At 52.2% G+C, this 22,688-nt stretch overlaps 1 protein-coding gene across 4 annotated transcripts; it reads left to right on the top strand.

Moving 5' to 3' along the window:
- Positions 1-62: 62 nt before the first annotated feature.
- Positions 63-21,943, top strand: Cpsf3 (cleavage and polyadenylation specific factor 3). 4 transcript variants are annotated; one of them, XR_010049134.1, is made up of 19 exons: positions 63-271; positions 4,020-4,083; positions 5,344-5,441; positions 5,869-5,997; positions 6,541-6,718; positions 7,237-7,326; positions 8,344-8,494; positions 9,340-9,515; positions 10,533-10,691; positions 11,773-11,919; positions 12,987-13,139; positions 15,221-15,329; positions 16,743-16,841; positions 17,548-17,642; positions 18,393-18,480; positions 19,514-19,583; positions 20,266-20,362; positions 21,227-21,433; positions 21,572-21,732. XR_010049134.1 is itself a non-coding variant. In XM_063254374.1 (18 exons), exons 1-18 carry the CDS (start codon positions 222-224, stop codon positions 21,776-21,778), a joined length of 2,160 nt encoding a protein of 719 aa, XP_063110444.1. In that variant the 5' UTR covers positions 63-221; the 3' UTR covers positions 21,779-21,943. The 4 variants fall into 4 exon arrangements, 3 of the variants coding, with proteins under 3 accessions (XP_063110444.1, XP_003465002.1, XP_063110445.1); XM_063254374.1 differs by lacking the exon at positions 21,227-21,433 and having other exon boundaries at positions 21,572-21,943; XM_003464954.5 differs by having other exon boundaries at positions 64-271; positions 21,227-21,763.
- The last annotated feature ends 745 nt before the right edge of the window (positions 21,944-22,688 follow it).

Raw genomic sequence — 22,688 nt, 5'->3', positions numbered from 1 at the left:
GGGACCGCCCTAGGTTTCCGGACTCACTGTTGGGCGGAACTTCTGGAACCTTGTCCTCCGACCGGAAGTCTAGGGGAGGCGCCTAGTCCGTGAGCGCCAGCGTGCCCGGAAGTTATCTCTAGGCGAATGGGGGGTTTTCTTGCTTTGGTTGCCGCTGGCCGTTTGCAGTTTGGAAAGATCTTGGCTTGTTTCTCGCCCACGCGTCTCCCCAGGCTTCCAGAATGTCTGCAATTCCTGCAGAGGAGAGCGACCAGCTGCTGATCCGACCCCTGTAAGGGACCAGCGCGCCGGGGGTGGGGCCGCGGGCGAGCCCGGCTTGGCCGTCGTCCTGTTCCCGCGTGCAGCCGCGGCCCCGGCTCGGGGGTTTCGAGCGCGGCTCGGAAGGAGCTGCTAGGTCGAAAGAGACTTTTTATTTTTCTTCGGTCTCAGAGGAGAATATGTTGGAGTCGGGGGAAAAAAGTTATTTCAGGCCGGGGCTGGGGATTTAGCTCAGCGGCATAAGCGCCCGCCTTGCAAGCAGGCAGTCGTGAGTTCGATCCCTGGTACCGATAAAAATGAAAAAGACAAAAAAAAAAAAAAAAAGTTATTTCAGGCCGCAGGGTGCCTATGAAAGGGGTTATCAGGTGGCACAAATCCGGATCGCGCACACGTGGGAGTCGGCGGCGAAGGGGCCAGCTGGGTCTCCGAGACTGAGCTGTGTTGGAAAAGGAGGAAGTGAATCGCACTTGCTGGGGATTTCGGCCTCCGCCGCTCAGACCCTATCGGAATAAAAGAAAGAGGAGAGGTGTTAGGAACCGAAACGGAGCCCCACATTGAGTCCGGTCCTTCAGGGGAGTCGGGCTTCCACCTCCTGGAAGGCTGCCTGGCAGAGAGAGTGTAAACGTGGAGCTTTTATTCCCATAGATGAGCCATTTACATGTTTTACTGTTCACGATTAGATTTTTAAAAGTTGGTTTTGCTGATACATTTTAGATACACATAATGACTGCATTCATCATAGGGAACTTGAACCTGAGCCGTGGTACATATTCTTGTTTCTCCATTTGCTTTTCCTCCCTTCAACCACTCTATGCCTCCTTGTTTGCAAAAGCTTTATTTCCATGGTTTCATTCCTTTTTTTCTTGTCCCTTCTCTCCTTCTCCTCCCTTGTTCCTCTTCTCATTTGAACATTTTACTCTTCATAATGCCACATAAATGGCATCCTTCAAGAGACAGCAACTAAGCTTCCCCTGGTGGCACACACCTGCGGTCTTAACAGTTGGGGAGGCTGAAGCAGGAGGATAGCATATTTCAGCTTTATCTGGGCAGTTTAGAGGTCTAGCAAGACCCCGTGTCATGATGAAAATATTTTAGAAGGGCTGGGATGTAGCTTAGTGAGAAGGTCCTCGGGTCAATCCTCAGTACTGTGAAATAAGAAGGTGGAAAGTGCCTCTCATCCACCTTCATTTAGTAAAGATTGAGTGTGCCCCCACTGAGGGCACAGCCTGCTTTCCTTGTGCGGAGTTTGCACCCCTTGTCTCTGCCTGTTTTGTGAACTGAGCAAGTGTCCAGCCCTGCATCATTCACTGAGGAGATGGGTAAGACAGCTCTGTTCATCAGTTTCACCCTTTGGAGGCAGAAGAGTGCAAAACAGAAGGACTCACATTTGTTAAAATAGCAGTCAGACAACTTGGCCAGAACAGCACCCCCAGAACCTTCTCCTCATACTATGAAGAATAGGGGCCACGTGGGTGCCCAGTAGGTGACAGCTGTTCGTGGAGAGTGGAGGGAGGTGTTGCACCAAGTGCCAGAAGAGTATGGAAAAAGAGTTTTTGGTGGTTTTTTGAAACAAGGCCTCGGGGGCTGGGGATTTAGCTCAGCGGCATAAGCACCTGCCTTGTAAGCAGGCAGTCGAGAGTTCGATCCCTGGTACCGATAAAAAAGAAAAAGACAAAAAAAAAAAAAAAAAAGAAAAAGAAACAAGGCCTCATGTAGCTCAGGCTGGTCCCTAACTTGTAGTTCTGCCTCAGCCTCCAGAATGCTGAGATTACAGGCATGCACCACCATTCCTGATAGAAAAGGAATAACTAACAGCGTGAAGAGAAGGACACCGTGCACATCCAGGAATATGATGCTTGAGCTGAGTCCTAAAGGATAGGTAGGAAGCCAAGCAGAGGAGGTAGCGTGTATGAAGAAGTGTTCATAACTCCTGGCCAGTGTCTGGCCGGTCTCCTCTTGGCTGTGGCTTAGCAAACGGGGCAGGCCATGGTATGAGGGGCTACAGAACATACTAAAGAATTTGGGCTCTCATAGTTACAGGAAGCCAGCAGAGGGTTTTGAGCAAGGCTGAGATACAGTGACACGACCTGCCTGAGTGTAGCAGGGAATGAAAGGATGGATTAGATAGAGTGTAACTGGAATAATCCAAGTCGGAAAGAAAGTGAAAGCCCTGGCATGTTATAACTGCTGGGCTGCTCTCAGCAGGTGTGGAACAGGGCAGAGGTTCGGGTGGCTCGTGTTCCTTGCTTGGGGAATTTGCAGAGCACATGTTGCTCCCCGAGTGCAGAGTGCAGGCAGGGCTGGGGCTGTGTTGGCCTTCCACAGAAAAGCATTACGGAAGCTGGGGAGGCTGAGTCAGTCTGCTCTTTTTGTTTCGTAGCAGCTTATCATTCACATAGCAATCTGCAATCTGGCCTTTAGCGTATTAGCAGAATTGTTGGGCCATCCCTGCTACCTAGTTCCAGAACACACTGTCCAGTTCTCCAGCCTGCCTGGCCCTAGGTAACTACTGGTCTGTTTTCCTTCTCCAGACACTTCGTGTCTATGGGAGCAGGAAGTAGGTAGCATCTTTGTCTGGCTTCTTTCACATAGCCTCATATTTCCACGGCTCATAATTTGGGAGTCTTATTCATTGATAAGCATCTTTTTATTTCTGAGGCAGGGTCTTGCTCTGCAGTTTAGGCTGAACTTGAATTTACTATGGAGCCTTGAACTCTGTAATCCTCCTGCCTCAGCCTCTTGAGCGCTGAAATGAAAGACAAGCGCCACCACACATCAAAGCATCTCTTAAGGTTTACCCCTTGCAGGGCCTTGTTGCAGTTACAGCCAGGAATAGTACAGTGTCTCTGCTGTGCGTCTCCCAGCATAGCAAGGAGACTTGGTGTCCTTGTTAGTGTCATGCTGGCCTGTGGCTTGCTGTCAAGTATGCATTGGAGGAAGTCATCCAGAGAAAGCCTCCAGGAAGAGGGCGTTTGAACTGACACCCAGGTATACTGAGGAGCCCACTTGGGCCCACCTCTGAGGGCAGAGGCCCTGTGAATGGAGTTGGAGGCCAGAGGGCTGGGAGGCATCTGGACAGACATCAGGGCCTAGGCTGTGTGTTCGAGATCTGCCTTTGAGAGCAGCAGCCTGGCCTGCAGGTATAGGTAGGAGGTCATCTACACATCGGGAACTCGAGAATGCAGGGGTGGCACTGAGGAGCCCTTGGAATAGAGGTGAGAGGGGCTGGGGAGGAAGTGAGGGTGGCCATGGAGTGCAGTGGTTAGATCAGGACCCAAGTATGGGGGTGTGTGCCTCTGCACCTCACTTGTGGTTGGAAGAGGGATCACGTTCACAGTGTGAGCAGAGCTTGGAAAGCTAAGCCACACTAGTAGTGCTTGTTTAGTATCTTAAAGAAAATGAAAGAGCTTTGCAGTGGTTTGACTTCGTGCTCAGTGACCACTGTGAAAGTTCTCCATGGCCTGCTGGCTGCCGGCTTTGCTCTCAGCCTGCCCCAGTGTGATCTTTGCTCATTGCCACTGGCCTCATCAGGCCTGACCCACTTTCTCTCACGTGGACCAGCTGAAAATTCCCTGAGCTCCAGGGCTTACCATCTACCTCCCGTGTTCACAGTCTTCCTCCCTTTCGTAATTTTGTAAATATTTTACACAGATGCTGCCATCTAATGGGACATAGTTTAAGTTGTTAAAAAGAAAAAACAGTTCAAATTTATTGGGGTCAGTTTGGATTGTTTTTTAATCAACTTCTTTTAATATTTACAGGGGCGCTGGGCAGGAAGTAGGACGGTCATGCATTATCCTAGAGTTCAAAGGAAGAAAAATAATGGTAATTATTCTCCCCTCCGCCGTCACCATCCTTGAACCCATGGCCGGAGCTGGCTGAGCATGTTCTGCTGCGCAGCCAATGACTGGCCCTATACCTTCAGGCTCACAGAATGGTTTTGTCTGAATCGGGTGTGGGTCTTCTGTGGTAGACCAGTTGTCTGTTTTCGCTTCCAGACCGATGTTACACCACACACAGCCTATGCTGCATAGTATTCTCAGGAAGAGCTGGGCATGCTCCGCTTAGGCATTTCACGGAGTGCTGAGCCAGCCAGGAAGGTTGGTCAGCAGTGCTGACAGTGTTATAGTCTGTCACCAACATCTCCTGAGCTTTCCTTTCATCAGAGTCCCTGGTCACCATGGGCTGCTGTGAACCCAACCCCTTAGTCGAGAAGTGAGGGAATGGAAGAGTTGATTTCTTTTTGTTTGCAGTGCTGGGCATTGAACCCAGGGCCTTGCAAGTCAGGCATTCTACGCTGAGCTCCCCGAGCCTTGGACCCTTGGACGGTGCCCGCAGCATGTGCTGAGCAAACAGCCAGCCCTCCCCTCCCCCCCCCCCCCCCCCCGGCTTCCTGTAATGGTACACTCCTGCCAGCATCCGATGCGAGGATTGTGTGTGCATGGTCACAGCTAGGAGTCCCTCCCTGTACAAGTGCGTCCTTAGTGCCCAGCCCTCAAGGACTTGTCCCTTGTGCCTCTCCTGACCAGGGAGGCGCCCTGTTTCTAGGTCTTACCCTCTCCCAGTGGTCGGGCGTGGTGGTTATTCTGTTTGTACACTTTTAAAGTCTCATCTTTGATATTAGAAATCATTTTCTAATATCCAAGTTCTTGAAAAAGAGTTACTGGATTTTTAGTGGCCACCAAACCTAGCTGGAAAGATGATACCTTGTATTTTGTATTCTGTGGCCCTGCATGTAAGCTTTTTTTTTCTCCCTTAGGTTTTTATTTGTTTGTTTTTTGAGACAGGGTCTTACTGTATATCCTGAGCTACCTTGAATTCACTATGTAATGCAGGCTGGCCTGAAACTTGTGGCAATCCTCCTGCCTCAGGCTACAGAGTTCTAGGATTAGAATAATGTACCACCACACCCAGCTTGAGCTATATTTTTACTTGGAAGTTGGAATTGTTACTGTTACGCTCCCTACCTTTTAGTAAGAGTTTATACAGCTGTTCCTGTGAATACATCTTGACTGCTTGGGTGGTAGATCCCTTAATTACCCTTTGCTGAACCCTGTAGGAGATTGACTATTTCCTCTCTCTCAGCTGGACTGTGGGATCCACCCTGGTCTGGAAGGAATGGATGCTCTTCCTTATATCGACTTGATTGACCCCGCCGAGATCGATCTTCTGTTAATTAGTCAGTAAGTTTGTTAGTTTTGCTGTTAAAGGAATAATAACATTAATGTTTTTCAAAGATTTTGACTTCTAAGATCATTTAGTACCAGATAATGGTCTTTAAAAAAAATTCTCCAATAAGGAAGTAACTGGAGCTGGGTGTGGTGGCCCACATCTGTAATCCCAGCACTCGGGAAGCAGAGGCAGGAGGCTCACAACAAGTTTGAGACTAGCCTGGGCCACATAGTGAAAATCTACCTCAAAAAAATCATTTTTCCCCTGTACTTGAACTGTGCACCATCATACCTTCCTCTGAGCAAGTTCTCTTGGTTGTCTGAAAGTGCCCTTATGTGACTGTTACGTAAAACTTGTTTATTGAGCGACCATGTGATTATGTGTAGTCCCCAGTGAATAGTACTTCAGCAGTCTCCTCACTGTCTTTGTTTCCTGAAGTTTCCACCTGGATCACTGTGGTGCTTTGCCCTGGTTCCTGCAGAAAACGAGCTTCAAAGGAAGGACCTTTATGACCCATGCCACCAAAGCCATTTATAGATGGCTTCTTTCGGATTACGTCAAAGTCAGGTGGGCAGCCTCTGTCTTGTCTGCAGGACGGCAGGGATGCAAGAGTTGGCAGCAAGTGGCTAACACATCTGCCAGCGCTTCTAATGTCATCTTTGTGTCCTTTTCAGTGTTTGGTAAACATGGAAAACTGTGAGTGTGATAGAAATGCTCTCTAAGCCTGGCCTGCCTTCCAGCACTCAGGAGGCTGAGGCAGGCGGATCACTGCAAACAGGACAGCCTACCTAGGCTATATAGTGCGTTCAGGGCCAGCCTGGACTGCGTAGCCAGACCTTATCTCAAAAGACCAAAGAAAAGAGTATTTTGTCTTAATTTATTTAAAATTTTACTTAAAATTGAGACTACTTTGCAGTTACTCTCTAGCTTTATAGTTACACCAGACATTTTTAAAATGATCACGAAGTAAAGTACAGTGTAACTGAGAGACCCTAATAGCCCACTTCATGCACCGTAGTCCAAGGGAATGTCTTCACGGTTGTGTCAGCCACCTCTCCTCTGAGCTGGGGGGTCAGGAGTGCCTTCTGACTCTCTGGTGGCCTTCTGCAGCAACATATCAGCAGACGACATGCTCTACACTGAGACTGACCTGGAGGAGAGCATGGACAAGATCGAAACCATCAACTTCCACGAAGTGAAGGAGGTGGCGGGGATCAAGTTCTGGTGTTACCACGCTGGCCATGTGCTGGGCGCCGCCATGTTCATGATCGAGATTGCAGGTGTGAAGGTACGTGCAGCCGGCCACTGCATCCCTGTAGAGGTCACCACAGTCCAGCCCTCAGAGGCTGAGGCAGGAGGATCCCAAGTTCAAGCCTAGCCTGGGCAGCTCAGCAAGACCCTGTCTCAAAGTAAAAAATGAAGTAAAAAAAGAAATGGCGCAAGTGCCAGTCTGAATTCTCACTCAGAATTGGATGCGAACCTCCTGTCCTGTTCTCATGGACAGTGTTCCAATTCCTTGGGGGGTCCTTTCTGCCAGCACATGTTTCTCGCCAAATTAGAGCCTGCCCAAGTTCCCTAACGCGTCATTCTCGTTGTGGGGAGATTCTGGGGTGCATCGTGCTGGTGGGGCTCTAACTGGGGTGAGTGATCTCACTAGGGACTGAGACTCAGCATTGCCCCTAACCCTCCTCAGTTGTGGGCTGTCTTTTTAAATTGAATTTTGCAGTTAGAGTTCACAAAGTTAAAATGTCCACCAGCAAAACGACCTCCCCCAAAGGCTAACCTTCCTGTGCGATCTCTTCACAGCTCTTGTACACGGGTGATTTCTCGCGGCAGGAAGACCGACACCTGATGGCAGCTGAGATCCCCAATATCAAGCCTGACATCCTGATCATTGTGAGTGGGTGCGCCGGTCTGGCGGGGCAGAAGCATCATCATCTCACATCCCAGTGTCACTGGTGATAGCTGGTGGGTGTCCTCTGTATAAGTCAGTGTGGGGCTGCCTTGGGCTTCTCCTCCATCCTCCCACCCCCACCCTGTGGGGCTCGGGACATCAGGCCAGCTGGCCCAGGTGGTTTTAAAGCTGGGCCGATCCCTTGCTGTGCCCTGAACGCTTTCCTTGTACAAACGACCCCAGATTCATGGGCGAGTATCTCCAGGGCTGTCCTAGATATGCAGCATCCCCACCACCTCTGCCATGGTGGCTTCAGTCCCTTTGCATGTACTGCTTGTCACTCTGCAGTCTTGTCCCCTCTGCACAGTAGGTTGCAGGCCCTTTGGAAACAAGGACCTGGACCACGGGGGAAGGGGGTGCACAGATCAGGTGTTGCGCATTGGTGACAGTTGTGTCCAGGGTCAGGGGAGACCGGCTTGTGACATGCGGGGCTGTTGTGATCACCAGGTGCACTTGGCTCTGGGTGAGAGCTGTGCCTCCCACAGCCCGACCACCAGGCAAGGGCTGGTGGCTGTCACCATGCAGAGTGGGTTCCATGTGAGTCTGCGCGTGGTACTCAGCACACAGACTGGCCTCATAAGGCAAATGCCTCCAGCTCTCAGGGCGATGGGAGGGACTTGGGCAGTGCTGCCTGGAGCGCAGCCTGATGGGCCCTGTGACTGTGTGATGAGTTCCCTGGGGTGCCAGGAGCCCTTGGCTGAGACCAGACCAGAAGTCTGCGGCAGCCAAGCCAGGCCTGTGAGCCCCAGTAGTGAAGTTCTCTTGGCAGGAGAGGGTGCGGGTCGGTGTATGCCCACACTGTTCCTGGGGTCCGCTCTCTGAGACCTGACTGGTGTCCCACCTGCTCCCCTTTCCTGTGGCTCTCGTGCTGCAGGGTGCAGGGTGTAGGGTGTGGGGCAGTGAGTTTGCAGTTCATGACTGAACTCAGACCCGAGGCTCACTGTCTGCTCTGGATTTAGGAGTCAACCTACGGGACCCACATCCATGAGAAGCGCGAGGAGCGTGAGGCGCGCTTCTGCAACACCGTGCACGACATCGTCAACCGGGGCGGCCGGGGCCTCATCCCAGTCTTTGCACTCGGCAGGGCCCAGGAGCTGCTCCTGATCCTAGGTATGTACTCCCTGCCCACCACCCGGGCCTCAGCACTACTGAAAGATGGGGTTTGGTGCTTGGAGCCCCATGTGCCTGGCTCTGAGGAGGGAGTTGGATGTGACAGCTCCTGACAAGGACCAGCAAGCCATGTTGTCCCTGGTACACTAGAGGGACAAGGCAGAAATGGTCCCGGGCAGGGCAAATCAGGTGGAAACTGGATTTTCTAAAAGCCGCCTTTTCAAAATCTACATCCAACCCAGTCTGTTTTTTGGTTTTTTTTCTTTTTAGATAGGGTTTTGCTACACAGTTCAGGCTTGAACTCACTGTGTAGTTCAGACTGACCTCAAGCTCACAGGGATCCACCTACCTCAGCCTCCTGAGCAATCTAGTCTTGTAGTTCAATTTGATCTTCTTCTTTTCTTTTTTTTGATTTTTTGATTTTGGTGTGTTTTTTTCGGTTTTGGTTTTGGCTTTGTTGTTTGTTTGTTTGTTTGTTTTTGAGACAGGGTCTCACTATGTAGTCCAGGCCGGCCTTAGCCACTTGGCAATCATCCTGCCTCAGCCTTCCAAGTCACAGGACTACAGGGACGCACCACCATGCCCTTGGTCTTTCTTTCTAACTACAAGTTATCTTAGCCCTTAGGAGTCCAGTGACAAGCAGAGAAGGTTAGGAAGGGGAACAGTTTCCCCAAGTTGCTCAGGCTGGTCTTGAGCTTGCAGTCCTCCTGCCTCAGCCTCTCACAGTGCTGGGAATAGCCTAGCGATACTGTATCTGTTGACATCCAAATGTTTAAGCTGCAGTGATGAGTGTCACCTCTCAATTGGGCTCCTTGCTCCATGTGACCAAGCTGGCTTCTCCCCAGATGAGTACTGGCAGAACCACCCTGAGCTGCACGACATCCCCATCTACTACGCGTCGTCCTTGGCCAAGAAGTGCATGGCGGTGTACCAGACCTATGTGAATGCCATGAACGACAAGATCCGGAAGCAGATCAACATCAACAACCCCTTCGTGTTCAAGCACATCAGCAACCTCAAGGTGGGTGGGAGGCACAAGCTGGGGGGACCAGGGAGGGACAGAGCAGGCTCTGTACGCTGCACCCGCACCTGCCTGCAGGGGGTGCCCCACCCGCTGTGAGCCTTGCTAATTCCTCTGTGTGCCTCAAGTCTTGCCCTTCGTTGTCATTTACAGACACTAAATGACTCTCCTGTCTCCCATGGCAGGTTGAAAGGAAGGCAGCTTAGGTTCTGTGTTCAGTTCCACCCTGCTCACCTGGTGGACGCGCTGTGCAAACTCTCCAGGTAGAAGTTTCTGCGTGGTCACTGTTCAAGCGTGTTCAGCAGAATCTGTGTTAAATGCACAGAAGGTCTGTGGGCTCAGCAGCGCTGGTGGTTTCACTAGATTGGAATCATTAGCATCCAGAGCAAAGTGAGTCCTGAGTGAGCTCCCAGTTGTGAACAGGCTTGTTCTGTTGGGCTGATTTCTTTTTTAAAGTAGTTGCTTAAGAATTAGAACCAGGTTTTCCCTCAAAACAGCATTAAACCTTAGATTCACTTTCCAGGCTCATCGGAAATAGGAAGTAGGTAAAGCCTTTGTAGAAACCCATTTGACTCTGTAGGTTTCTGCATGCCGAGGCACCAGTCCAGGCTGCTGTTTAGCTACGTCACAGAGTGTTTCTGGGAGGTTTTGTGGCTATTTTGTTTTTGTTTTTTGCAGACAGTCTCACCTTGTAGTTCAGGCTGGTCTTGAACTTGCAATAATCCTTTTACCTCAGCCTCCCATACGCTGGAATTCCAGGCATGTGCCTCCATGCCTGGCTCCACGCAGAAGCCGTGAGGATCAGTGTAAACCTGTCACTCTCAGTTACTCTGATTTCCTGGCATCCCGGCCCGAACTGTTCGGGAGCTCGACCGCAGGAACAGCTCATCTCCTGTGAGGTCACCTAGATCGCGTGCTGAATCTTGTAGCTTACTTTCATTCCGCCAAAGTGCAGAGTGCTTGGTGAGCCCCCAGTAGCTTCCATGCCCTCATGGTGTCCGTCTGTCTGTCTGGCAGAGCATGGACCACTTTGATGACATTGGGCCCAGCGTGGTGATGGCCTCACCGGGCATGATGCAGAGCGGCCTCTCCCGCGAGCTATTCGAGAGCTGGTGCACCGACAAGAGGAACGGCGTCATCATAGCAGGCTACTGCGTGGAGGGCACGCTGGCCAAGGTCAGCGCAGAGCCGCAGATGGGACAGTCGCAGGGGTGAACCGTGCAGACGCCGACTGGAATGACAGGACACCCAGGATGCATTAGAACTCGAGGTTTTAGATTAGAGATCTGTAACTTTTAATGTAGTCCATCTTATTTATGTTTTTATTTTTAAAATTTATTTTATTCTTGTATTATTTTATTTCATGTATTTATTTCTGGAGACAATATGCAGTTCAGGCTGGCCTTGAACTCACTATGTAGTCAAGTTGGCCTTGAACTCGTGGCAATCCTCCTGCCTCAGTCTCCCACATGCTGGGATAAGAGGCGTGCCCACACACTCAGCCTGTGTTCTTTTAAATAGCTGTGGAGTATGCCTTGGTTGATTGTATATCTTCCATTGATACAAAATAGCCAATGCTAGCTGTTAGGGTGTAGAAGTTTTAGGAGACAAGTGTGAGACTTTAGAGGCCATGAAAGCTGTGCAGGGCTCTCATGCTCATCTTATGAATGGCATCTGTTCTGTTTTCTTATTATTTACAGATCGCTCATCCTTACCCACACAGTGCTGGGGATTGAACCCAGGGCCTTGCGCTTGCTAGCCCTGGCATTCTAGCACTGAGCTGCTCCCCCAGCCCTATTTTTAGTTTCACTCTGAGACAAGGTCTCGCCAAGTTGACCAGGCTGGCCTTAAACTTTGGGATCCTCCTGCCTCAGCCTCCCACATAACTGAGATTACCGGCAAAGCCTACTGTACCTGGCAACATCCATTGTATTTTTAAAAACACAGCAAAATTGTTCATTTTGCTCATTTTCATTGCTTTACCTTGCTCTACCATTATTTAAAAGGCACATTAGAAAGCAGATTAATCCAGCCGAGGGGGGACATGAGTCTCAGAGCAGAGGCCTGGGGCCCCTGGGCTACCTGCTGTAGGATTAGCGCTCTAGCAGCTGTGCTGAGCCGGTTGGGGTTTGGGTGCTCCCTGACTCACTAGATGGCGCAGTTACTCAGTGAGCGGTGTTGGGGACTGGGCCGCCAGCCCATGCACTCCACTCTTCTAATTGGCCAGTGTGCTGTCTTCTTGTATTTGTCTTAACAGCACATCATGTCTGAGCCCGAGGAGATCGCTACCATGTCTGGACAGAAGCTGCCACTGAAAATGTCTGTTGACTACATTTCTTTCTCTGCTCACACAGATTACCAGCAAACCAGCGAGTTTATCCGCGCCCTGAAACCGCCCCATGTGGTGAGTCCGAGGGCTTGGGGAGAGTAGACTCTGAGCGCCGAGCAGCCACTCATCCCGAGTCCTGTGTTCTCGCTGTCCCCCAGGCTCGGAGTGACTGCAGTTGGAGTTGTGGCTTCCCTGTTCATGGTGCTCCGTCTGCAGCCAGTGACAGTACTCACTAGGACAGGGAGGGGGGAGAGCCAATGCGTAAAAGGCCGGGATTTACATAGATCCACATCTCGTTATCCTACGTGGTGATTAGGTTTCACATGACAACCCCCGTCGGCCGCTGTGTACATGGGGGAGAGGCACTGGGAAGTCTGTCCCCGTAGGGGTGCCGACACCAGGGGACTTGTGTCCATAGATGGCACGAGAAGTTCCCTTTCTAAAAGTAGTGAAAAGTATTTCACACAAAATGGCCTTTCCTTAGTTTTTGTTGTTTTAAATCATTTTTATTACAGTAAAATCTGCATAACTTGAAACTCGTGGTTTGAAGCATCTTTAGGAGTGACTGTGACCCATGGGCCTTGTATTCCTTTTTCAAGCCTGGCCCTCATCCTGGGAACTCTACCCATCATGTGGTCATGTCAGAGGGCCAGGCGCCCTTGGGCTGTCTGAAGGCTCAGCCCTGTTGTTGCCTGGGTCTGAAACAGCCTGTGTGTGGAACGCTGCTGCAGGGCAGCTGCTGTGCCCCTGGTGGGCCCTGGCCTGGGCCTCTCCACCTTCCCTTCAGTGGGAGAGTGGTTGCATGCCTTCTTGGCTTTTTCCTCACCACTTCGAGTTGAGCCCAGGCCCTTCACACCGACCTGTGCCTCTGGCCCATCTTGTCCTGTATCTTGAGCCAGAGTCTCTCAACTTGCCCAGGCCACGCTCAGACTTAGGCTCTTCCTGCCTCAGCCTTCTGCCCCACCACAACTGGTACGCAAGGGCCTTTTTAAAGCCAAAGGTCACAAGGAAGCCTATGTATTCTGACCAGGTGGGGGTCGTTGAGTAGTGACACTGCCCAGCTGCACACCCACTCCTGTGTCTGACCATGACTCCAGAGTCTGTGGGGACCCATTGGCGTCTCACTGTGCATCTCTGTGCAGATCTTAGTCCACGGGGAGCAGAATGAGATGGCCAGGCTGAAGGCAGCACTGATCCGGGAGTATGAGGACAACGACGAGGTCCACATCGAGGTGCACAACCCTCGGAACACGGAGGCTGTGACCCTGAACTTCAGAGGGGAGAAGCTTGCCAAGGTGAATTGGGGGTGGCCGCAGGCCCCAGCCATTTCTCTCTTCAGCAAAAAATTTTCTTTTTCTTTCTTTTTTTTTTTGAGACAAGGTCTCATGGTATAACCCAGGCCAGCCTCAAACTTATGGTGAGCCTCCTGCCTCAGCCTCCCCAGGGCTGGGATGACAGGTGTGGGTCATGCCTGGCTAAAATACAGTTTTTAATATAGTTGGTTTTTTATTTTTTGTGGCTCTGGTGATTGAACCCAGAGCATGAGCTGCATGCCCAGTTGATTTTTGTCTCCTATTTTAGACAGTGTGCTGCTCGGTGACTGAGTTCCCCGGGCTGGGCTGGAACCTGGCCTGTGGTCCCTGGCCCCATTCCTTACAGGAAGCGTCTTTTCCCCTCCCTCCTCCTCCTCTCGGCCCCCCTTGCTGGAGATTGATCCCCACTTCCTTTCATCTCATAGAAGATAGGACCTTCTGTAGCGAGATCGAGACCAAGTCCTTACTTCTGTCCATTTTGTCCTCACGGGGGCCTTTGCCTGGCTGTGTGGGAGCTCGCCGGTCACCTCCCCAGATGGAAATGAGACCACAAGCCCTTTGGGGTTGGAACTGAGCATCTGTCACCTGCTCTCCCCATGTACTTTTTTCTCCCAAGCTGATGGCAAACAGGGGTCCATCCCCATGCTTCCCATACCCAGCACAATGCTGGGTTCCCTCTGTCACTGTCTGAGAGCCCAGAGCCGGCCTGGAACCACCAGGTGTGTACCAGGATTGTCTTTCTGAGAATGAATCACTTGATGGTCAAGATTAGTGTTTTCAGAAATTAAACCTGAAAGAGATAAGAAAAACCTTACCTGGACTGCAGACAGAGCTATTGATCTTTAAGATGTTTCTAGGGCAAACACTTGTATATGTATGTACTAGGAGGGTACTTGCTCTCTAAGCTCCATCTCCAACCCTTTGTTATTTTTTATTTTGAATTGGGGTCTCACTGAGTCACCAAATTACCAGGCCAGCTTGAATTTGGGATCCTTCTGCCTTAGCCTCCCAGAGTGCAGGGATAATGGGCGTGTACCACCATGCCCCCAGTTCAAAGCAGACTTTTAAATGATTTATCTGGGGCTAGGGATGTAGCTGTGGCACAAGTGTCTGCCTGGCAAAGCTCAAGGTTCTGAGTTCAGTCCCTGCCACCAGAAAGATAAATGATTTATCTGAAGTTTTAGCTCTCAGACAGATGTTATCTTTACCACTTTCTCTTATCACGGAACAGGCCAGGTGTGAAGCAGAGAATTGATGACTGTCCTTTCTTACAACTGAACTGAGGGAAAGCAAATTAGCACAACTTAGCTTCCGTTGCCAGAGAAGCAGTTGCATTTATGCTTGGATCTTACAGCTCAGAAAACCTGTTTGGCTCAGTTTGATGGTATTTTCCTAGGCTGAGGAAATACAGGGTCCATGAAAAGCTGGAACTGCATTTCCCACACTCTGCTGATGGAGATGTGGCCAGGCAGGCTGAGCCCTGGGCACCGAGCTCAGGGAGGGGCAGCAGCCTGCAAGCTCAGTGGCTCTTGTTGGGTGCCCTGGCCTCAGCCCCAGTGTGACTAGAGAAAGACTGGTCGATTATGCCTCAGCGCAGCCTCACTGCTGTATCAGCCTCCCAGGGCAAAGTCCTCTGGGGAGCCGCAGCCTGGCCTACCCTGTGACACGTGCCATCTCCACCCAAGCCTCAGCCTAGCCACCCTGTGCCTTCTGGAAAGCGGCCAGGAGAGCACCATCTTCTCTGCCTTGAGTTTGTACCAGAGGGAAATTGTGTTCAAGAGAGGTTTCAGCCAAGTGTGGTGGTGCACACCTGTAGGCCGAGGCAGGAGGGTCGAAAGTTGGAGCCCAGGCTGGGCAACTTAGTGCCTTGGTGAGACCCTGACTCAGATGAGAAACCAGCAAAGCACTGGGGACCCATTGCAGAGCGCAGACACTCAAGTCTGTCCCTCACAGCACAAAAAACTGAAAAATAAAAGCAGTTAGCATTTTGCATGGTTAAACGCCCGCACTGCTCATGGTTGATGTCTAATGTCACCATCGTGTTTGTGTTTGTCTTCCAATAGGTCATGGGTTTCCTAGCAGACAAAAAGCCAGAACAAGGCCAGCGAGTCTCAGGAATTCTCGTGAAGAGAAACTTTAACTATCACATCCTTTCTCCCTGTGACCTGTCCAGTAAGTACTCACCTCACACATTGGAAGCAAATGCACGACGGCTCCTCTGAATCTAGTGGCCAAAATTTAAATAACAACTTGTGATAAAAAGAGAAACTGGTGAAAGCAACCTAAGCAGCTGTACAGGAAAGACAGCATCCTTGAGGCAGTGTGAAAATTATCTGCAGTATTACCTTTATTCTCACCCCAGAACCAGTTCATCCTGAGGCAGGGGACCGCTCCTGCCATCCCGGGCCACCCTGGCTTCTGCCTATCGCAGCTCAGAGGGCGTTTTTGTTTTCTGGAACCACTTACCTTCCAGAGGAGCAGCTGGCTTTGCCATGACTGTTTTGGGTATTTTGTGGTGCTGGGGTTTGAGCCAGGCCCTTTTAAGCGCTGTTGGGGCTCCCTGCTGCTGGTTCTTTCAGTGTATGCTCAGGAATAGGGGACAGCCAGGCGTGGCGGCGCATACCTGTCATCCCTTCACTCAGGAGACTGAGGCAGGTAGACTACCATGAGTTCAAAGCCAGCTTGGACTACATAGTGGGCCTTTTTGCAGTTTAAGGGCCAGGATTTAGCTCAGCAGCACAAACACCTGCCTGGCAAGTGCAAGGTCATGAGTTCTATCCCTGGTATCAAAATAAAAAAAGAAAGATTTTTTTACAGTTTAATTGACCAGTTCTTATTTCACATTGGCATCCATGGTTTTTTTTTTTTTTTTTTTTTTTGGTCTTTTTTGAGATGGGGTCTCGCTGTGTAGTTCAGGCTGGCCTTGATCTCACTTTGTAGCCCAGGCTGGTCTTGAACTTGAAACGATCCTCCCACCTCAGCCTCCTGAGTGCTAGGATTACAAGCATGAGCCATCACGCCCGGCGCGGCATCCATGTTTTTGAACAACCTCTTCCCATCATCATGGAATTTGTTTGTATTGTTTCCTTTTATTATTAAGTAATACAAAATTACTAAGTAATACAAAATTCTGGGTTTCACCACACAAAACACATTTCAGTCGTGTCCGTTGCCTATTTTTCTTGGAACTTCTTGGCAGGGCGAGGTGGAAATGTGCACAGAGCTGGAGGTGACACTTCAGCAGATAAGTGGCTTCTTTTCCAAGTTCGTACCCATTTCCATGTGAGACCTGCACCGACAGTGTCCCCTCTGCAGGCACACTGTGCTCTGGCCCGGTGTCACCCAGGTCGACCTAAGGCCTGCAGCAGGATTTGGGCGCAAGTGGGAAAGGCAGTGGTGCAGATGGCACTAGGAAAGCTGCTCAGGAATCGCGGGGTTCAGCTCGGGATGCATCCAGGGATGGAGGTCCCCGATGGGGGCTGGGGTGCGCAGGAGCCGTGGGTGCGTTCCAGAGCACCACGTTCCCCTAACTCAGCCGCATGTGTGCCTTCCACGGCTCCCTTGTGTCTCTTGCTGTCTCTGTAGATTACACCGACCTGGCCATGAGTACTGTGAAGCAGACCCAGGCCATCCCCTACACTGGGCCTTTCAGCCTGCTGTCCTACCAGCTGCAGAAACTGACCGGTGCGTACTAGGGGCCCTGCCCGGCCTGTCACCCAGCCAGGGCATCCTGCGTGGAGGAAAGGGCGGCGCACGCAGCTGGGGCAGGCTCCATTCAGTCACCTTGGGAGGATGTAGGCTCAGGTGTCTTCAAATCCATAACATCCCTGATTGTGATCCTAAAATCTTTTTGTTTAACGAGGGCTAATGATAAAAGCTGTGATGTTCTCTAACGAAGCAGGAACACTCAGGTTTAAATGCGCTTCACCAGTGCGCTCTGCTTAGTTCACACAGTGCTGCTGTGAACCAAACCAGTGGCAGGAAAGCCTTTCTTCCTCACAGCAGAGTCATGGATAATAGAATAGAAAACTCAAAGGGCAGAGTGACTGATTCAAGGGACAGCAGGTCCAGAAAAGGCTGGCCTCCCAAAACAGGGCGCCCCTGGCCCCTGGGCCAGAAAGCAGGGGCGACTGGCAAGTAGTCACTGACGAGTCTGTGCCTGGGCTGCAGGGGGCCAGGGACTGCTGTCCAGGTACACACTCCCATGGGCCTTTCCAGCTTGGCTCAGTCCCCGCAGGCCTGGGCTCGGCCTCATTGCTGTCTGAGCTGCTGGGCCACGTTGCATCCACAACGTGGAATTTTCCCCCGTGGAGCAACTTTATTTCTGCTCTAAAATGCCACAAGAAAATTCTACACATCTTGCAATTTTTTTCTTCTTCGCTCTGTTCAGGTGATGTAGAAGAATTAGAAATTCAAGAAAAACCTGCTTTGAAAGTATTCAAAAACATCACCATAATACAAGAGCCAGGCATGGTGATTCTGGAGGTGAGGAGGGGAGCAGGTGCCACGGAGTCCACCTGTGGGCCAGGCATGGCGACACCCGGGGATACCAGCACGCAGAGGCTGAGGCAGGAGGACTGAGGCCACTTGGTGCTACAGGGCCAGACCTTGTCTTAAAAATACAGATTCATGAAAAGCAGGATCAGGCCTAGTCCCACCAGAGCTCTGAGATTCAAACTTAAATTTTCCTCTGTGCTAGAAGCAAAGAGAGGAGGCACTGAGGGGCAGTTGTGGGTGGAATGGGCCAGCTCCCGATCTGCCTCTGCCGTGTCCCAGGAGAGGGTGTACTTGTGCCTCGACAGCTCAATGTGACTGAAGAGTCTAGGTTTCAGGGCCTGCCTATGCTGGCAACAGTGCTCTGGGGGACCTGGTGTGGCTGTGTCAGGCACACAGCCCAAACCTCGGTTCCTGTCCCCAAACAAGTGTCCAGACAGACAGATGGAGGACTGGAGGGAACCCCTGCCCAGCGCTGATGCCTCTAGCAAAGTGGTTTGGGACCAGTCTGAGCTGGGCCCCGAGCTCCTCCTGTGCCCACTCCTTGGGGTTGGTCTCCGCTGTCACAGAGCCCAGTGAGCAGTGCTGCTGTTGGGAGCGAGTCGGGGTGCAAGGCCCCCTTTGCCCCAAGCCAGGCCTCCAGACCCCCTGCTTCTATGACAAGGAACTGGGGCGTCCAGGGGCAGTGGTGACCCACATGTGGCCCTGCTGCCCTGACCAAGACCCTTGCTCCATTCCCAGTGGCTGGCAAATCCGTCCAACGACATGTACGCGGACACCGTGACCACTGTGATCCTCGAGGTGCAGTCCAACCCGAAAATCCGCAAAAGTATGCCGCCCTCACCTGCTGCCCGCATCTGAACACTGCGGTGACCCCTGAAAATCAAGCCTGCTTGGTTCTGTGTCCTTAGCCATGTGCAGAGCAGGGTGTATACAGGTCTTTGCCTGTCACCACCCTCCATGCATGCCGTGAGCTCTGTCACCTCTGCCACGAAGCCGAAACCCTTAGGGCCGGGCTGCGGTGAGCAGCAGAACGGAGCTGGGGGCCGAGGCTGAGGGTGGGAGGCCAAGGTGGGCCAGGTGGAGCACCTGGGCTTGTCAGACTCGTACCGCTGTCCATGTGTCCCATACCATGTAATGACCAGGAGGCTCCTGTCTACTGGGCAGTTTTCAGGCAAAAAAACCCATTAGTGAAAATGTTTGATATCTCTTTTTTATAGCTTAATATTTATACATTTAATAGAATACATCTCTTCCATATATTTTTTTCTTTCTGGCTTTTTTGAGACAGTCTCACCATGTAGTCCAGGCTGACCTCAAACTCATGATGGTCCTCCCACCTTGGCCTCCTGAGTGCTGGGATGACAGCTGTGTGCCACCACACCTGGCATAGTACACGTTTTTGGTGCTGTGTGACCCTTGTCACAAACAAAGAGGGCTGATGGGAGCTGAGTGTAAGATAATGACTTCCTCGCTTCCTGGGCTGGAAACCAGGAAGTCCTGAGTCTGGAAACACAGCCCATGCTTATGCCTGTGGGTGGCCTTTATCCCTAATGTCAGTTCCTGTGTCCCCTCCCAAAGACAAAGCTGGGCATGGTGATACACACCTGTCATCCAGCACATGGGAAGCTAAGGCAGGAGAACTGCCGAGTTCAAGATCAGTCAGCTACATACTGAGGCTCTGTCTTTAAAAAACAAAAATCAGTCATTTGTCATTTCGAGGGCTCTTTAGTAAGACCGTGGAATGCGGCCTTCGGGTAGGCACAGGAATGCATGCCCATCGCCGCAGATCCTGGCCCTGGTGACGGTGGAGGGGCTGTGGAAGTCACCTGCGCAGACTGTGCTGACTCCTCTTCCCACAGGTGCTACTCAGAAGGTCTCAAAGAAGCTGGAGACGCACGTGTACAGCCAGCGCCTGGAAACCATGCTGCAGTGAGTCCCGCCCCTTCCCTCACCCAGCTTTGCTGGGTCACCAAGTGTCCTCCCGCCTCGGCCTCCGCACTAGTGGCACCTGGTTCCGTCAGGAGGAGGCACCAGAGCTGCCTGCACGGACAGTGGCCCTTGGCGGCCCTATCTCAGCCAGGCCCTTGCCTGGAGAACTTCTGTGTCCACTTTGAAACCTGGCTCCGGCCAGGAGCTCCTCAGTGACCCCTTGGGTAGCACTGAGACCTCAGCATACCTGCCTACAGTGTTTCCAGAGCAGGTCACAGCCTCACACAGCTTCCTCAGTTCATGGTCTGGAGGCCTAGGAGTCGAGGCCGTGTCTCCTCCAGCCCCGGCCCTGCATCTTGAGCCCAGGGAGCCCCGAGCTGCATCTCCTGCCCTTTTCAGATGCTTATTTTGCGATAGGGTCTCCCTGCATTGCACCAGCAAGACTCCAGGGTACAGCCCTCCTGCCTCAGCCTCCCAAGTGCCTGCGATGACAGGCACACACCACTGTGCCTGGCCCAGCTCAGCCCCTGCCATCCCGGGACTCAAGGCCAAGGCGGGAGGGTCGCAAAGCCCAGCTCAGGCACCATAGCGACTGGGTAGGGAACGGCCCTGGCTGGGGAAAACCGTGGGCGTCTCGGGAGCAGCTCCGGGAAGCAGGGCTCACGCGTCTCGCTCCTCTCAGAGACATATTTGGAGAGGACTGCGTGAGTGTAAAGGACGGCTCCATCCTCAGCGTCACCGTGGACGGGAAAACGGCCAATGTGAACTTGGAGACGCGGGTGAGTGCTGCGCTCTGGGAGGTGACACGGGACACAGACGGCCTCAGACCCGAGCCCAGTGCTTCACTTTGCAACCTGGGGTATTTCACTCAGCCTCCTGTTCACTCGGGTGCAGAGGCGCCCAGAGTTCACTGGTGGGTGACCCTGCTGTGTACCCCTACAACCTGAGCCCTCAGGGCCCACTCAGGATTTTAGGAGGTGGCTAAATAAGAACATCCCCTTCGCAGAGCTGGAGACTGGTGCCTGCTGTCAGCCCAGCCTGGCCTCTATCTCTCCCCACCCTCCTGCCTTAGCCTCCCGAGCACTGGGACCCAGGTGTGCATTGCAACACCAGCTGGGGCTGCTTTTGGAGATTGACATACTTTTCCCGACCCAGTGCCTCATATTTCAGATGTCTTCTACATGTTTGTAACAGAGGCATTGCGAAAGTCCTTGATTTATTTTACCGCAGGGAAGGCAGGCGAGGCCATGAGCATGCAGTGGGGTCGCAGCCAGTGAGGGTTCGAGAGCTCAGATCCACCAGGTCAGGGGCTGGGGCCTCATGGCCCGTGCTTCCCACAGAGCAGTTGGGGGACACATGAAGGCCTCAGGAAGGAGCCTTGCCCGGTGTGGTGGTGCCCGCCTTTTGTCCCAGCATTCCAGGAGGCTGCTGAGGCAGGAGGATTCCCACAAGTGCGAGGCCATCCTGACATACACAGCAAGACAGTCTCAAAACACAAACCCCAAAGAGGCTTTGAAGTGGCCGCAGCTCCCAGGGGTTCCTGTCCACTGCTCAGTGCCCTCTGCATCCCTGAACGCACCCTCCTGGCACTGTGGGGCGCTGCTTCCCCTACATGGCATAACCGGCACTGCGCTGCCTTGCAGAGTGTGGAGTGTGAGGAGGGCAGCGAGGACGACGAGTCGCTGCGGGAGATGGTGGAGCTGGCTGCCCAGCGGCTGTATGATGCGCTCACGCCGGTGCACTGAGCCCTCTGTGGTGGGCTCTGCCTGGTCCCCACACCTGCCATCCCAGCACCCACCCGGGAGGCTGAGGCAGGAGGACTGCAAGTTCAGCTCAGCCCCCGCAACTTGGTGAGACCTTGTCTCGAAAGCCAGAAAGGGCTGGGATGCAGCTCAGGGCCAAGGCCCTGGGTTCCGCCCGCAGTTTCTACAAAGAGGTTTGCTTGTTTCCACTGCTTGCATTTCCGTGGTTGGGGTTTTAACATACAGGTCTGGAGGAGGTCACTTCAGAGCACCAGCCCTTCCTGTCTCCTTTTCCTGGAGCTGCTGCCCCCACCATGCACATCATTTGACAGATGCGGAAATCAGGGATTTGGCGGAGCGTCCAGGTCCACGCTGGCAGCGGGGCAGGGCCATTTCAGGACTCTTCGTGTTCAGGTGACAGCCACGTGTTTCAGCAACGGCTGGCTCACTTGACTCCAGAGAACGCCTCCATCGGGGCTGCCTGGCCTCAGTACCACCTGCTGCATTCGCTGTCCTCATCCTCACCTGCACTGCCTCATCCTCCTCCCCTCCTCAGAGCTGCACAGATCCACTGCTTCAAACAAACTGCAGCTTTTGTAAATAAAGCAGCTTACTTTATGTTTGTCTTTGGCCCACATCTAACATTGTGTTAAATTGAAAAACACTGTATTACAGCTGATTGTGGCACACTCCTTTAATCCCAGCACCACACGAGGCTGAGGAAGGAGGATTCCAAGTTTGAGTCCCTCCTGGGTCATTTAGACTATCTCAAAATACCAGAAGGGCTCACGTGTAGCCTGGCGTGAAGTTCTGGGTTCAGTCCCCAGTACCAGGGGCAAGAGGGTTACCCATTAAGTTCCAGGCTTTATAAACTATTGGACACACACGAGTACCCCAGTGACCACCCCTGATGTATGGTAAACAGTCTGGCCCTGGAGGCTGCCATGGTCCCTGACCCCATCTGGGCTCCACCTCCAGAGGTGGCTGTGGGCCACAGTGACTTGTGTCCCAGGTGGCTCATCAGCATCACCTTCAGGCCCTGGCTGGGAATCACCTGAGTGCATTCTGGACCTGGAGATGCCTGCAGAAAGAGCCTGTGGGTGAAGTGCAGTCATTCCTGAGGCTGAGGGGTGAGCTCGAACCTGGAAGTCTTGGACCTCAGCAGCAGCTGCCTATGCTGGCCACCACCATCCCTAGACTCCATGAGCTTAGTTATACCAGATGTCACCAGCCAGCATAGATTTTTGCTACCTCAAAATGAAAATTAAAGATGTGAATTGATAGCAAAGCGAGGTAGGTGGTAGATGTCTGTAATCACACCACTCAGGCTGAGGCAGGAGGATCATCCCAAGATGAAGGCTAC

The sequence above is a fragment of the Cavia porcellus genome, unplaced genomic scaffold (assembly GCF_034190915.1).
Source record: "Cavia porcellus strain 051 isolate PalLab524CR breed Dunkin Hartley unplaced genomic scaffold, mCavPor4.1 scaffold_8, whole genome shotgun sequence".
NCBI lineage: Eukaryota > Metazoa > Chordata > Mammalia > Rodentia > Caviidae > Cavia > Cavia porcellus.
The sequence above is the reverse complement of the archived record's forward strand: the minus strand, read 5'-3'. Positions and strand labels throughout refer to the sequence as shown.

What these genes read in the sequence shown, in the direction of transcription:
- Cpsf3 (XM_063254374.1), top strand. Translation starts at nt 222, where the DNA reads ATGTCTGCAATTCCTGCAGAGGAGAGCGACCAGCTGCTGATCCGACCC. An exon ending in CAGCTGCTGATCCGACCCCT is followed by an intron (nt 272 to 4,019) that starts GTAAGGGACCAG and finishes TAATATTTACAG; the next exon opens with GGGCGCTGGGCAGGAAGTAG. An exon ending in TCAAAGGAAGAAAAATAATG is followed by an intron (nt 4,084 to 5,343) that starts GTAATTATTCTC and finishes CCTCTCTCTCAG; the next exon opens with CTGGACTGTGGGATCCACCC.